General features: G+C 52.2%; 1 protein-coding gene across 2 annotated transcripts in view; it reads right to left on the reverse strand.

Annotated features, from left to right (window-relative positions):
• AGO2 (argonaute RISC catalytic component 2) overlaps positions 1 to 12,709 on the reverse strand; it is a 124,112-nt gene extending 111,403 nt beyond the window's left edge. Inside the window, exon 1 of one of the 2 annotated variants that reach the window (XM_058564992.1) lies at positions 12,622 to 12,709. In XM_058564992.1, the coding sequence (XP_058420975.1) occupies positions 12,622 to 12,643 (22 nt within the window). In that variant the 5' untranslated portion in view covers positions 12,644 to 12,709. The remainder of the gene's footprint in view (positions 1 to 12,621) is intronic. The other variant, XM_058564991.1, reaches the window with a different exon arrangement.
• Positions 12,710 to 15,316: the final 2,607 nt, after the last annotated feature.

Below are 15,316 nucleotides of genomic sequence, written 5' to 3' on the forward strand. Positions count from 1 at the left end.
GGGGTTTTTTTGATGAGGAAGAGTGGCTCTGGGCTAACATCTGCGCTCATCTTCCTCTATTTTGTATGTGGGTTGCCACCACAGCGTGGCTTGCTGAGTGGTGTAGGTGCGCATGCAGGATCTGAACCTGCGAACCCCCCGGCCACTGAAGCAGAGTGCGCCAAACTTAACCGCTGCACCACCAGGCAAAATGGTTTATTTTATGTTATGTGAATTTCATCTCAATTTTTTTTTAAAGGCTCTGACATTTTGAAAGAACTTCTCTTTGAAACACCTATCATTTTTCTCTTCCCTTTGTTAACAGTGCAGACACTCTTGGAATACACCACACAAATAACACAAACAGCAGCTGGGAGTACGGCGGGGTTAGCCTCAGAGCTGAGGTGAAGAAACAACTTCCTAACCGTGACAAGTGGGCAACCCGGGAAAGCTGCAGCCTAGGAGGCTGGGGGTACCGGGAACAGGGGGAAATAAGACCCACCACCTTACAGCATCAGCTTGAGAATGATCAGTCTGAAAGATGACTTTGCAAGATTCTTTAACAACCATCATTCTACAGCATGGACTTAAAAATACCTTTTCTCAACAAAAATGCGCAAAAATGAAAATCACACTTCAAATAAATGTTTTTTGGAATGACTCCTGGTGCCATCAGAAAGCTCAGTAGAGTGTGTCTTACACACTACGACTTACACTTCATCCCTGAAGTCCACGGTGCACGGAAGGCGGCCCACGGGGCACCACCCTCGTTGCCACCCTCACTGCGGCAGACGCTGAGAACCCACCACAGCAACCTCCGGGAAGCCCAGACTCGGACTCAGCCTCTTTCTCAACACAAAGCTCCAGACAGCCAGGACTTCTTAGTCACCAAGCATCTCAAGTGAGATGATTCCCTGACAGAATAAATTCAAATCACTCAAAAAAAACCAACCTAGTTCTTTGCTTTCTTTCTAAAGACAAAAAAAAAAAATTAATGCCACTCAGAGCTCCTACAGCTTTACAACCAAATTTCTCACCATCTTTTCTATGTACTTCATAGCATTTATTTTTCAGACTTTTCACCCAAGATATCCATTTTTTCCTTAGCTCACCTCTAGAACTCCATCACTGAAAGAAGGTGGTTCACAAGCTCTGCATCAAAGGACCCGGGCACGGTGGTGGAACCACAAGGCCCTGCCTGTGCTCCCATGTCACTCTCCAGCACGGCCACAGTGCCCCGCACTGCTCTGAGCACCTGCATGTGTTACTGCAGGCAATCCTCACTAACGGAGGTCCTGTCGTTGTCCTCATTTTACAGACGAGGACACAGAGCTAACAAGCGGCTTAGGAGCTTCCTCAGGCTCCACAACCCAGAGCGTATGTTCCGGATTCCCACCCCCATGGGCCCATGCAGCTTCTAGCCAGCACCACAGGCCACGGCCCCACCAGCACGACCACCTTCAGGCCTGTCTCCTGAGGCCACAGCTTTGGACAGGACTCGAGGAAGCAGGGAGGGAGGCGGTCAGCTGGTCAGCCTCATCTCCCTCCCTCCACCTCCACTGGCCAGATCAACAGTCAGCCTCAGCAGGACTGACTCACATGGCACATACCTAATCTACCGACACCTAGAACCGACTGATTCACAGCAGGGCAGCTGGGAGGTTGATGGGGACGAAGGAGACCTTTCACTGCCTGCCCTTTGATGTTATGAATTTAATTTTCCCAAGTATATCCATTACCGATTTAAGTAAATCATTTCATAAGTGCCCCCCATGGTCCACCTCCCTCCGTACTGCTTAACACTTGTCATATTTGATGTACAGTGCCACCTTTCACTCCAGACGGGGCTGGGAAGGACCACTTCCACTGACAACCGCAGAATCACGAGGGATAAGGGAGAACTCCTGCAAGAAAAAGCGCTAGGATGGGTTCGGTGTGGGATTTTCCAAAACTCTACACAAGTTTTAAGCCAATAGATTTAACTTTTACACAAGAAATAAACGTAATAAGCATTTAGTGAGTTAAAAGAGACACTACGGTGGACTCTGGAAATAGATGAAAGATACCCAAGATGACCCTGCGCTGTAAGCAAATGGAGTTCACAACCCAATGGGGGACAGACCGACCACCACTAGGCAGAACATGCTGGGCGCTATAAATATGCAAAGTGAATGCCATGGATTTTTTCCTCCTGGATTTCTTAGAATCGCCTTAAATTTAGCATATCTACAAGAGAAAACTTACCCCCAGCTGCTCCTTCCTTACCCATTGTCATCAATGATGCCAGCATTCTTCCGGGCCACTCAGGGGAGCCATCTCAGCCTCCAGCCCAGGCAGCCTTCCCTGCTCTCTCCCCCACTCCCCTCTGCTTGCGCCGCCCTGCCCCCAGCCCAAAATCTTACCACCTCCCTGCTGTGCACAAAGATGAAGACTCTTACCACCAGGCTAGCCCACCCCCCATCCACCTGTCATGCACCTACTAAACCCCCTCAGGGGGTCCCCTTACCTACAGAACAAACAAGCCCCTCCCTCAGCTCGCCTTCCTGGTTCCCACAGCAACACCTCCAAACCTTCTACATCACTCTCAATGGCAGCCTACCCGGACCAGTCTTCTCAACAGGCTGTCCTACCTTCGTGCCGTTCACTGACATCTCTCTGCCTTCAAGACAGACCCAAAACCAAACAGCTGACCAGGGGAAGTTTTTATTGTAGAAGCAGAACACCAGCGTTGTACAACCCTAATGAATTAATGGAGCCTAATGATTAACAATCTACAGCAACAGCAGTGAGAAAACCAACAGATCTGCCTCCTGAGGAAAAGCCCGCCAGCTGTGGTGAAGTATTCATACCAGAAAAACACCCCAAACCCAAAACAGTAGAACCTGCATCAGATCAAGCCTTTGGATGTGACCACTAATCTGCAGGAAATCCACACGGGACAGAGGAACACGCTGAATCACACCAGGAAGATGCAATCAGCCAAACAGACAGCAGGAGACGCGACAGCATCTACAGCCCACTTCTCCAACCGACAAACAGCAAGAAGTGGGGGAGTCGAGCAGAAAGCCAGAGATCGAGACTCAAGACAGTGGGTGTGTAGGGATGGGGGGCGGGGGGCAGGGGTAACGGGGAGTGACAGCTACAGGTACAGGGTTTCTTTGGAGGGAAGGGACAAAAATGTCCAAAATTAGAGTGTGGGGATGGTTGCACAAATCTGTGAATGTACTACAACGCGCTGAGTTTTACACTTTAAATGGTGAATTGTACAGTACATGCATTATACCTCAATAAAGCTGTTATTTTAAAAAGATATTGAAGAGACACATCAATGAATCTTTGTGAGCCTTACCTGGATCCGGATTCAATTAACTGTTAAAAATCCACAACACGTGAGAAACCGGGCAGACCTGAACACTAACGTGTGGTCCAGGACACTTGAAACTGATAACTAGGGGTTACATAAGGAGAGCAGGTGAAGAGAGGGAGAAGACAGGCAGTCAGACACCCTTATCTTGTCAAGGTATCTTCTGAAAGATATCTAAATAAACTGACATGGCTGGGGTCTGCATCAAAATCACAAGACTGGGACGAGGGCTCTGGAGGAAACAAGGATCTCGGTGGAGGCTAGTGGGGCGCACACACGCACTCCTCCGTTCCTTCACATTTGCCACCTGACCCAGCTCAGCCCTCCAACGAGACCTCCTCCAGGCAGACTCCCTGCCTCCGCCCACCCTCTTCAGTCTGTTCTTAACACAGCAGCCACAGGGGTCATTTTAAAACTCAGTCCCGCCTGGGTTCAAAGTCCCTTCAAAGGCCTCCAAGCCCATCGTGTCCCTGCTCTCAGCCTGCACCTGCCTGCCCCTCTCACTCACCTCCCCCCTCCCTCCTTCCAGGCCTTGCTCCAAGTTCACCTTCTCAATGCACCTGCACTGACCACCGTTTAACAGGGCCACCTGCCTCCTCCCCACCCCTAGCCCCAACCCTGCTCGGTGCTCTTTTCTCTGTCGCGGGACCCCAGAAGCACCTTATAACCACCGTACTTGTGTGTGTCTTGTTTGGATTGTCCATCTCCCCTCACATGTGCTCCTGATTGTTCATCCCCAGAAGCTTTCAACACCTACAGCTCAAGGTTAAGTTGTAATTACCAGTCTCAGATGCTCTGAGACACCTTCCAAGTCTAATATGATGTTCCTCTAGTGAGTCACGTGTTTTAACTCTTAAACTGCACACTTCTCAAAGCAGCAGCACACAGAGGGAACAAAGCGTTCCCAGCCACGTCCCCTGTCCCCAGTCACAGACAAGTCCACTCTGGAGTCACCACATAGAAACTACAAGCAGAAATCTGTCTTTTAGTCCCACTCGGTTGTGACTGGGCTCACCATTTGGAGACAGAACCTGGTGCTCCTTCAGCATTGCTCCTCTTTATGTGACCAGGCAAGGCAGATCCCCAACCACTGTGAGTCCTGTCTGCACAGGCTTCACTGCACCACATTATATTGGGGTCTGTCCTGACGGGCTCTGCCAGGAATATGAGCTCTGAGCACCAAGGCCAAGCTCTCGTTTCCCTGGTATTGAGCCTCACAAGGCAGCCAGAGACACAAAGCACCTGGTAAGTGTTATTTATCTGGGATACGTTTTTTTTGTTTCTTTTTTGGGGTTTGTTTTTTGTGAGGAAGATCGGCCCTGAGCTAACATCTGCCAATCCTCCTCTTTTTGCTGAGCAAGACTGGCCCTGGGCTAACATCTGTGCCCACCTTCCTCCACTTTATATGGGACACTGCCACAGCATGGCTTGACAAGCGGTGCGTTGGTGCGCGCCTGCGATCCAAACCGGCGAACCCTGGGCCGCCGCAGCGGAGCACGCGCACTTAACCACTTGTGCCACCAGGCCGGCCCCTGGGATATGGTTTTTTAAATGTTTTCTTGTCCCTCACTGCTTGCAAAGTAAAGATCCAGAAGTGAAGCAAGAGGGCCAAGGAGAAGAGGAGCAAGTCAGGCGCTGGAGCACACACCTGATGGAATGCGGAGGGAGAAAAGACCACTCCTGTGCAGAGGGTAAGCTGACAGCAGCAGAAACAGTAATAAGTAGCAGGCACTTTCTGTGGGCCAAGCAACAGTGGTAAGCACTTGCAATTTGCCTGCGTTATCGCATCTGACCAAAGCACCTCCACCATCAGGTGTTCATTCTCTGTACAAGGAGGAGACCGAGGTTCAGAGAGGTCAAGTGAACACTAGCCATGCAGCCAGGATTCAGGTGAGGCCCGTGCTCTGGTGTGTGTCACAGTGAGAGGAGGCATGCTGCTATGTCGTGGCAATACCCAACAACTCCCAGGAACTCCAGGCAGCTTGACACCCAGTATTTGTCCCAAGTTATGCTGCCCATCACTCTCTGCATCTTCCTGTGCTCTCCCCATTTGCTGCTTTTATTTCTCCGTTAACTCCTTTGTTCCTACAAAAAACAAATGATGCCACCACCACCAGCTGTAAGGCCCTGGGAAATCGCCATTCCTGGAACCCAGGCTTCTCACACTCTGCTCAGCCCACCACGAGTGGACGGGACCATGCTCTGACGAGAACGGCGTCCAGGACCCTGAGAACACAAGCGCCACCGGGACTGGAGCATCAACCACTGTCTGTAACCGAGACTCAGAGGCAGCCGCCCGAAAGGACCAACTAAAGAGCACCCGGTCACGCCAGACGCCCTGCCACCTTCGGGTCCTGCATGAGCTCCGTTAAAGCAAGACTGAGCGAGGGGCTTGAGAAGGTGGGGAGCAAGTTCCCCTTGCAGGGGCCTCCACTGTCGAAGTTCACAGAAGAACCAGACAAGGCAGCCCACCTAGCGCTGACCGTGCAAACAAACCCGCTAGGCTCGAGCTCCTCCGCCCACAACTGAACACAACGTTGTAAACTCCCAGTGGCTGTATTATTTTACTTAGTCAAAACTGACAAAACCTCTCAAATGACTCTGACCCATGAACCTCAGTATTTTGACCTATTATGTGCAACTCTCTAAGTACTAGAGCTCAGAGCTGAAATACTCAGGAATAACTTGAAAAACTACAGAAACTTTGTCCCTTGAGTGACTGCCCCAGTAGGACTCTGGGATGGACTTCAGCTGCAGTGAAAGAGATTCAGGTGAGGACCCACCTGGAAGCCTGGGTCTGTCTGTTGCTATAGGTTCTTAAAGAAGGATACAGAACAATTTTCACGGAGAACTTACTGAAGCCCCCAGTAATAACCTTGAGCAGTCTCCTTTCGCCCCAATTCTAGGTGAAGTGGTAGACAAGTTGTATTCAGAGCAACATGGAACCATAAAGGGCAGCAAGTACAGGCTAAGAAAGGAGCGGTCATCACTTATTAGCACCTTTAAGCTTTATCAGAAAAGGGAACCACAGATAAACTTATCTTCTGTGGTCTATCGCAAAGTGCTCTTTGGGACATCCACACTCTCACCTAGAGACGTGCCGCCCCAGGGCTGCTGGCCCCACTCTCTCGGGGCTTTCCTCTGAGTTTCAGGCATGAGCTCCTCCCTCCGTCCCACTCCTTCCGAAGGTGTTCCCTGGGGGCTGGCTGGGCTCACTTTCTACCTCCTCTCCCCACCCCCACTCCCAACACCAGTGGATCTCAAAACCCACCTACTGAGGCAATCAGCCTGGGATATTTGCAAAATGTAATTTCCTGGGTCCTCAGGGGCCGAGGTGGGGAAAAGTCTTCTGTTGATTCTGTGACCAGCTGCTGGGCGTGGGAACCAGGCTGCACTCTCCCAGGGGCCCAGTTCCCACTCACTGAGCACCAGCAGTGGCCGGCCCGGGAACCCGTGTCCCGCTGAGCCCAGTGCCCTGTCCTCCACTTCACCCTGCCCTTCCAACTCCCTTCCCCAGGGCCCACCTCAGCCTCCCAGAACCTCTAACTCAACACGTCCAAATGCCACACATGATTCTCCTCCCCAAAGCCTGCTGGTCCTTCATTATTCCTTATTTTTGTTAGTGTGCCACCATCTGCCAGTAACACAGCCAGATGCAGTGGAACATCCTTCAATCTCCATCTCCTACCACACTCCATCAGGTCACTCGTTCAAACGCTCAACAAACAGGGTGACGAAGACGCAGCCAGCGCCCAGATCACCATTCTCGGATCCCATCCTCTGGGCAGGCCCTTTGCTGGGTTCTCATTCAAGCTTTATAAATCCCCAGCGAGGCGGCAGGCTCAGACCACTGTGCAGAGTCACCCAGCCTCACTTGAGACTGAAGCCAGGCACTGCTCAGCGCATCTCCTCTCATCCTCCGACACCCCTGAGGGTGCTATTATCCCCATTTTCCAGGAAGGAAAGCTGAGGCTTAGAGAAGTTACAGAACTCACTGAGGTCACAGAGCTAGTAAGCGGTGGTTTGGGGCCCAGATACTAGCAGATGTCACTGCCCAGTAAGTGGAGTCTACCCAGTAAGTGCAGACAACGAGATGCAAGCCTGTGCCCAAGCTAGAGTGTTCTGGGTGCTTCTACTCGCACAGCAACGCAGGGGGACATGGGGGCCCTGCCCATCACTCCACCACAGCCATCCCACTCAGAGGGGTCCCACTGTCTTAGACCCTGACCACCCACCTACAATTTCCCCTTCCCATTTTCATCTTCCTCTGTCCCCACGCTCTGGCCAAGGCCCCCTCTTCTACCTGCAGTGCTGCCGGAATTATCCTTCTAGAACAAGTCTGATCACATGACACTCCATGTGCTCAGCAAAGCGATGGGGCCTGTCACAGTTGAAGCACCACCTTCCCTATGGCTGGCCCGTGGCCCCTGGGCATTCACATACTCTGTTCCCAGGGCCCACTGGCTCCCTCCTCAGCCCCAGCCCCATCAGGAGTCAGCAGAGAAGCAAACGAGTCACAGGATGGACACAGGGGGACCCTAAGCCAGCCAGGCCAACTCCTCGCTTTACAGACAAGGAAACTGAGACCCAGAACGAGGACAGGGCTGCAGCTGATGACCAGACTCCCTGTCTGTCCACTGCTCAAGCTGTGACTTGGAGGAACGTTAGAGAAAGGTTAAAAGGTGGGCTTTCAAGGTCTCGGTGGGCCGTGGAGCCGGGCATCTCCTCAGTACCGCTGCTCCAGTTCCAGACCAGGGAGACATGGTGGCCCCGCTGGTACAAATCAGCGAGCACCTCTCAAAGAGCACCTTGTGCCCCTCAGATTCCATGAGGATTTTAGTGAGTGGGAAGCCACTGAAGAGGGAAACAAGTTAACAATATCTAAGCCCTTCATTTTTGAGCCCTTCTACAAGCCTAAGCGCTAAGAACTGCTCTCAGTCAGGGAGCCGTCCACCCCCATGTGCCCAGACGGCCCTCATCTGTGCCTGCTGGCCCGGGAGATCATTAAGAGAGCCCGTCTCACCTGCAAGGTTTCCAGTTGAGATAAGCTACAGTCACCCAGGGTGCAGTTCTGTCGGAAGGTAAATGAGAAGGTGCAGGAGTTTGCTCAGGAAGAGGAGAGCCCAGAGGAAAGAGTGGTTTCAGGTTTTTAAACTTTGAGGGGAAAAACAGTGGAGAAAAAATTAGAATAGTGTAACTTGATGATATTTTGAGTGGCTGGAGTGAAAAGGGCTAGGCCCACAACACAGCACCCCACTTGGGGACTGGGAGGTGGGGCGAGTACCCCCAGGCCACCAGCGGAGGAGGAGATGACGAAGCTGGAGGAGAGGCGTAAGGTCCAGAGAAAGGGCTGGACAAACGAGGAGAGGAGGTGACTGAGGAGGGAGCCGTCCCAACCCAAGACTGGGCAAGAAGAGTCCACCTTACGTGAGCGACGAGAAGAGATAAGTGCACAAGAGCCACAAGCATCCTCCACACATTCTATACGTCACAGAATATCCCTCTGCCGGAAGAACACCACCGATACACGGGATTCCACTGCAACTGAAACTCAGAGATGCAAAGTGACCCGTCCAAAGCCTCTGCTCAAGACGAACGTGTCAGAAGGAAAACCACGAGCAACTCAGTCTCCAGCCAGCCTTCCTCAACAAGCTGAGGGACCCTGAACAAGCGGGCTCTTCTTAGAAATGCTTAAAGAAAGAAAACTGGGGGGTGAGGCGGGTGAGATACACATACTCTGAAAAAAGGACATTTTAAAGACTTAAATATCTTCACAAATCAACAGCATGGGGAAAGGCGGGGGGCTAGCTTTCAATTAAAGAGCCTCAAAAGATAAAAAACCAAATATATGTGTGAACTTTTATTAAACTGCAGGACCTAAAATAACGGACTATAAACACACTTCAGAGGTAACGAGAGAAATTGATTATGGATTGTTAAATGTGATCGTGGCATTGGGTTTAAAATGTCCCTATCCTTCAGACACAGTACTTAAATCTCAGGGGTGAATCCACAGACCTGGCATTTGCTCTAGAATACTTCTGCAAAGAAAAGGAGAAAGGGGCATTATCTGAGGCAAATGTGGAAAGTCTTGATAACTGTTGAAGCTTGGTGATGGATGAATGAGAGTATATTATACTAGTCATCCTACTTTTGTGTATTTTAAATTATTTCACAATAGAAACTATTTAAAAAAAATCAAGTGTTACATTTTGAAGGTTCACAATAACCATTCACCAAACAAAAATATATTTGGTCCGATTGGCACGTACAGTTCCAGAACTGCACCCAGTCTGGCGTTGTTAAAATAAACCCGACAGGCATTGTGAAAACTTTTGACCCTGAAACTAGAAGTTAACAAAAAATATTCTGCTTCGTAAAACCATACAGGTTTTAGGAGTCAAAGCTTTGACATCGTTTTTTCTTACACGCTTATTTAAATCGTTCTTCATTTATAACAGATCCAAGAGGACTCTGCCCAACTCCCCAGCCATGCCTTCCGGCAGCAGGCAGCAGCTTCACCAGGGGCATCTGCTGCAGCGAAGGTGCACCATTATCAGGGGCCCCCATCATATCTCCACTGAGATAAAGGGGGGTGGGGTGAGAAGTTGGTTGTGGGAGGAGTTAAATGGCACTAGAAGGGACAGCGAAAGTCCATTACTCTCAAAGTCACAACCCTGTTTAGACAACTCTCAAACAAGACTTAGATGTTAACAGAAGTTAACTACAGAAGTTACTTTGTAGCAAATCTGTCAAGGGTGTAACACACAGGAATTTGAACACAGTAAAATGAAAAGAAACAATCTGCTTGGAGTAGGCTATTGCTCAGACACAGTTTAAGATCTCTAAGTGGTTTAAAAAGAACTAATGTTCATCTATGAAGGTTCAGGGTCACTGAGAGTCTACCCATCCTAAACCACTAACTCCTTGGAACAGTTCAAAAAACTAAGAAACAGTAACATACCTAACTTTAGAATCCAGATATTAATTCACATCCATAATAGCATCTGTAATGGGAATATCACAGACCTATTGTCAACTCTATTTTTTAAATTAATTTACTTAGTAATTTGCTTAATAAGTGTATTAAAATTGGAAGTAGCAAAACTACTTGTAATTTCCCTACAATCCAGATTGAATGTCTTTTCATTATTCTAAATTAGGAAATATAAGATTAAGAAGACTTTCGTTGAAGAGATTCTATTCCAAAAATTCCTTTTCAACAAAATTAAAAGCCTCAGTGTGTAGAATAAAATTGAACTGTACCACAGCCTTATAACTACAGCACACTTGTACAGCCCGAAATTTGGGTTCATTCCCATCCTGCCATTAGCTAAGAACTATCCTACAGACCTATTTATTTTTTCAACCCAAGCTGTCGGACTCCAGGGCTAGTTCATCTGTGAATCGTGGGGCCCCACCACAATGCAGAGACCGGCACCAGAGCAAGATTCTTCCAAAAGCTGTTAGGGACCAGAAATGAGCCTGGAGATCCAAAGGCTTGAGGCATTTTTAAAAAATGAAACAGACGAGAAAATATGCCCACAAGGAGCACACAGTAAGCTAAGTGTGCTTCCTGAAGCTCGTTTCCATTATTCCTGAGCGAACGGGTGCAGTCCAGATGTAACAGGTATTTCCTACTGTGGGTCAAGGTCAAAAGGAGTGACAGCCACTTCTCTAAGGAGAGTGTAGAAAAAGGCAGCTTGGGATCAGACAGATCGTCCTAATGCTCACTGGACATATGACCTTGGCAAGGTTGTTAACCTCTCTGAGCCTCTGTTGGCTCTACTCACTCAACTAGGTGAGGGACTACCCTGCCATTTCACGGGTGGGGTCGCTGCCAGCCCACAGTCTCAAGAAGCCAAATCTGCCCCCAGGACTGTGACAACAGAGCCCAGGGCCCTTCCCCACCAAGGCTGAGTCACCTCTCAGGTGTAGGGTTAAAACCATTCTTCAGTCAAATTGCTGAGAGCCCTTAAAAGTTGATCAGGTTCAGCCTGGGAGCAGCTTTCTACGTAACATCGGAAACAAGACACTCAGAACTCACAAGGCATAGAGCTGTTTGTGAACAGACACAGCGCGGGACAACGTCAAGGCCCCCGAGTGGATCAGGAAGGGCTTCCAGACTCCCAGTTTGGAGCAGGTCCCACCAGGGCCCCATCAGCAGGAGGCCCCGGAGGGCCGGGAACCTGAATGCACCTAGCACGGGGCCAGGACCAAGCCGGGAGCACGGCGGGGCCTGCAGCCTGCTCGAGCTGGCGGACAAAGAGGCGATGCCCCGTCCAAGTGGCAGGGCTAGCCGGGAAATTTAGGAGCCACGTGCCTGGCGGGATAGGGGGGAAAAAGCTTTACAACACTTGACCATTCTCTTGGTCCAGCAAGTCAACCGCCCTTCCACTCTACATTAAGGGAAAAAAAAGTGTTACTGCTTTAAGTTTTTAGAACTTTTCCAAAGAGAGAGAGGCTGACTAGTAAGAAGGGGTGCTAAGGAGATCCACACATCTCCTTACCTTCTTCTAGTAAATTGTAAAAAGCAATTAGCACTTGAATAAGGAGCCGGCGTGTCTGGAATGAAAATGAGATGCACGCACTTTCAGGGTTTTAGGGTGCCGCTTCCTGTCCCTCAGTCTACAGTCCTAACTACCAAGAGGAATTGGCCAAAATTCAGCATTTCCAGACTTTCCTTCAGAAAAGGGGCCGCAGAAGTGCTGGCAAAAAGAAAAACGAAACTGAGTGCGCTCCAGGCTCGCCGCGGCTCGGTCTGGCGCCGGAGCCGCGCGTCCCTCGCCCGCCGCCCGCACCCCGAGCTCGGCGCCCCGACCGGGACTGACCCCCGCGGGCGCTCACGGCCCGGGCCCCGCCGTCCCGCCGTCCCGCCGTCCCGCCGCGCGCAGCGGGGCCCGCGCTCCGGGCGCAGGAGGCGGCGGCCGCGGCCGGCAGGCGGGCGCGCGGGCCTCGGGCCTACACGCGGGCGGCCCGGAGCGGCCCCCGCCCGGGAGCCCGACGCGCGGACGGACACGGGGGCGCGGGAAGGGCCCAGGCCGCGCGGGGACCCCGACGACTGGAGCCCGAGGAGGCCGGGCTGCGCGGCGGCGGGGCCGAGGAACGGCCGGCGGCTCCGGCCCCAGCGCCCCCCGGGCCGCCGCCGGCCCCCGCCGGCGCGCCCCCGGCCCCGGCCCCCGCCCGCCCCCCGGCCCGCCGCCCCGGCCCCCGCCCGCGCCGCGCTCGCGCCCGGCCCGCCAACCGCCGCCGGCGCCGCGGGGAGCGCGCGGACTCACCGGGGCCGGCTCCCGAGTACATGGTGGCGCCGCCGAGGGGCTCCGCGGCGAGGGGCGGCCGCGCGCTCCACGGGCCCCGACGCCGCGAGCCGCGAGGGAGCCGCCGGCCGCACGATCCGCCCCGGCGCGGCCGCCTCGCCAAACAGGTCTGCCCGACACGGCCGGGGCGGCGGGCGGAGGCGGCGGCGGGGGAGGGGCGAGGGAGGAGGACGGAGACGGGGAGGAGGGAGGGGCCACGGGAGGGGGAGGAGGAGGGGGACGAGGAGGGGGACGAGGAGGAGGGAGGGGCGACGGGGAAGGACGCGGGAGGGGGAGGAAAGAGGGGAGGGGGGCGAGAAGGGAGGGGGCGAGAAGGGAGGGGGAGAGCGAGCGGAGGTGGGAGGGGGTGCACGGCGCGGGCGGGGCGGGGCCGGGGCGGGGGCGCGGGAGCTGGGGGCGGGCCCGGACGGGGACTGGGCGGCGCGGGCCGGTGTGGCGCGGAGGCCCCGCCGCGGGGGCGGGCGCGGGGCGGGGGGACCCCGCGCAGCCACTCGGAGGAGCGACGTCTCCTCGGCTGGGCGGAGCGGGCCAGCGCGGCTGTGCTACCCGAGACCGGGAAGAAAGAAAGGAAAACACACCCCCGTTTCCCCCGCGTCTCCGGCGCGCTTGGGGAGCGCGTTCTGGCTGCTCGCGCGGTGGGTGGTGGGGTGCACGACCCTTCGCCACCTTCACCCCCACCCGCCCGGGGGAACTGGGGCACAGTGTTGGCCTGGCCTTGGAGTCCGCGTCCTGGCGCCCCAGCATCTCAGCCGAGCTTTTTTTTTAAGTTATTAACGAAACATGAACGTCGGGAAGCTTCCTCCCGACCCGGAGCTTGAACTTGAACGCTCCCCGGCCCTTGCATACTACCACAGCGCCACCTCCCGGCCAAGAACCCAGATAATCCATGTAAAAATAGTATTACGTTTTTGGTAGATTTCAGCTGCTATCAATGGTGAGCTCAAACTAAAACTCCCTCTTCCGGCGCTCAGGGGCCTCCCCACATTCTTTCCCTGGGGCCCTTAGCGGACCCCATCACGCTCCTCTGCATTTCTGTTCTCTCCCCACGTGTGCCAGAACGTTCTCCCCTCTACCCAAATCCTCCTCCATCCTTCAAGTCTCCCTCCACAGGTTTTTGGAGCCTTTTCCAGGGAAACCAGCCAAGGATTACCTCCTTTCTCCCCTAATTAGTGGGTGATTAGAAGTCAGAGGGTGAAATAAAATCCAAAGTTGGTCATCATCTTTTTAACATACTTGCCTGCTCATTCCTAAATCCTATAAACATGTATTATCTGCATATTGGGTGCAAGGGACTGTGTGTTCCTCAGGCCTAGAGTCATACAAAGATGAACAGGAGTCCTGTCTGCAAAGAACTTAGCATCCAATAGGTTTATTACTTGTTCTTTGCAATCCTCGAGGACATCCCTAAATAAGTGCAGGAAAAGCAGCCTTTCCTCCAGAGAGGAACTTGCAAGGATATCCATCTTCACCAAATCATTGATGTGAACGGGATTCCATCCCATGGCATCGCCTCCAGGAAGCCCATCCATCCTCTCTAATTATCTGCCCACCACCTCCTGGACCGCCTGAAAAGCCCCTTACTGCTCTGCACCCACCAGTCATCTGTGAACACAAATCTGATGTTGTTCCTGCTCTGCTGGGAACCCTTTGTTGACTCCCCATTTCCATCTGCATGTGGTCCAAAATCTTTAATTTGGTTTACAGTGCCCTGTGTGACACAGCCCCTACCTGCTTTACCAGAATCTTCCACTTCACCTTCTTCTTCAGATCCACATCCTCACTTTCTCAAGAGTGTTACTGTGGGAGTGTGAATTAGTACAACCATATTGGAAAAAGAAGTTTGGCAGTGTCTGTAAAAGCTAACCACACGTGGCCCTAGGGAGATAGGCTGCTGAAATGTGGGTTTAGAAGCACAGCAAGCCCGGAGAGGAATGCACACTAGCACAGACCTGGGTACCACCAAAATATCCATCGGCCATTGAGTAAGTAATAAGAGCGATATATATTCATGAAGTGGGATCTAGTGATGAAAATGAACACTCTTCAGCCAAGTGCAACAATATGGATGAACCTCAACAATGTTGCGTGGAAGAATCCATCAGCCATACTGCATGATTCCGCTTACAAAAGTTCCAAAACAGGCAAAATTGAACTACGTTGTTTAGGGACACATAATTAAGTAGCAAAAAGCTAAAGAAAAGCAAAAAGGTAGTTTCCCATAAGAGAATGATGGCTACTGCTGGTGGCGGGCAGTTGCTGTGACCAGAGAGGTGGGAGGCCCTTTGGGGTGCAGGCTCCTCCCTGTAATACTGCTGTTCATTTTGCACATCTCTTAAGCTGTACATATTTTATATACTTTTCTGTACCTTTGCTACGTTTCACAATAAAGAAATTTAAAAATAATAATCATGAATGTTATTAGTCTCTTATTTATGAGCCACGTGACTGCCAAGGGCCCACTCTCTGTCTGCCTCTGTCTCCCTCACACATCACCATCCTGTTTTCTGCCCGAAATCACTGAACCACTCAGAGGCTGTTTGCTACTGTAATCTCTAGCCTCAGAAAACGCCCAGAAGGCTCTGTAATTGTGTCCCTCCAGCTCCGCCTTCTGCTTTTTTGAGCACACACACTGGGTAACTTTGTTGCAAGGGTTCCT

This window comes from Diceros bicornis, chromosome 21, assembly GCF_020826845.1.
Source record: "Diceros bicornis minor isolate mBicDic1 chromosome 21, mDicBic1.mat.cur, whole genome shotgun sequence".
In the NCBI taxonomy this organism is placed as follows: domain Eukaryota; kingdom Metazoa; phylum Chordata; class Mammalia; order Perissodactyla; family Rhinocerotidae; genus Diceros; species Diceros bicornis.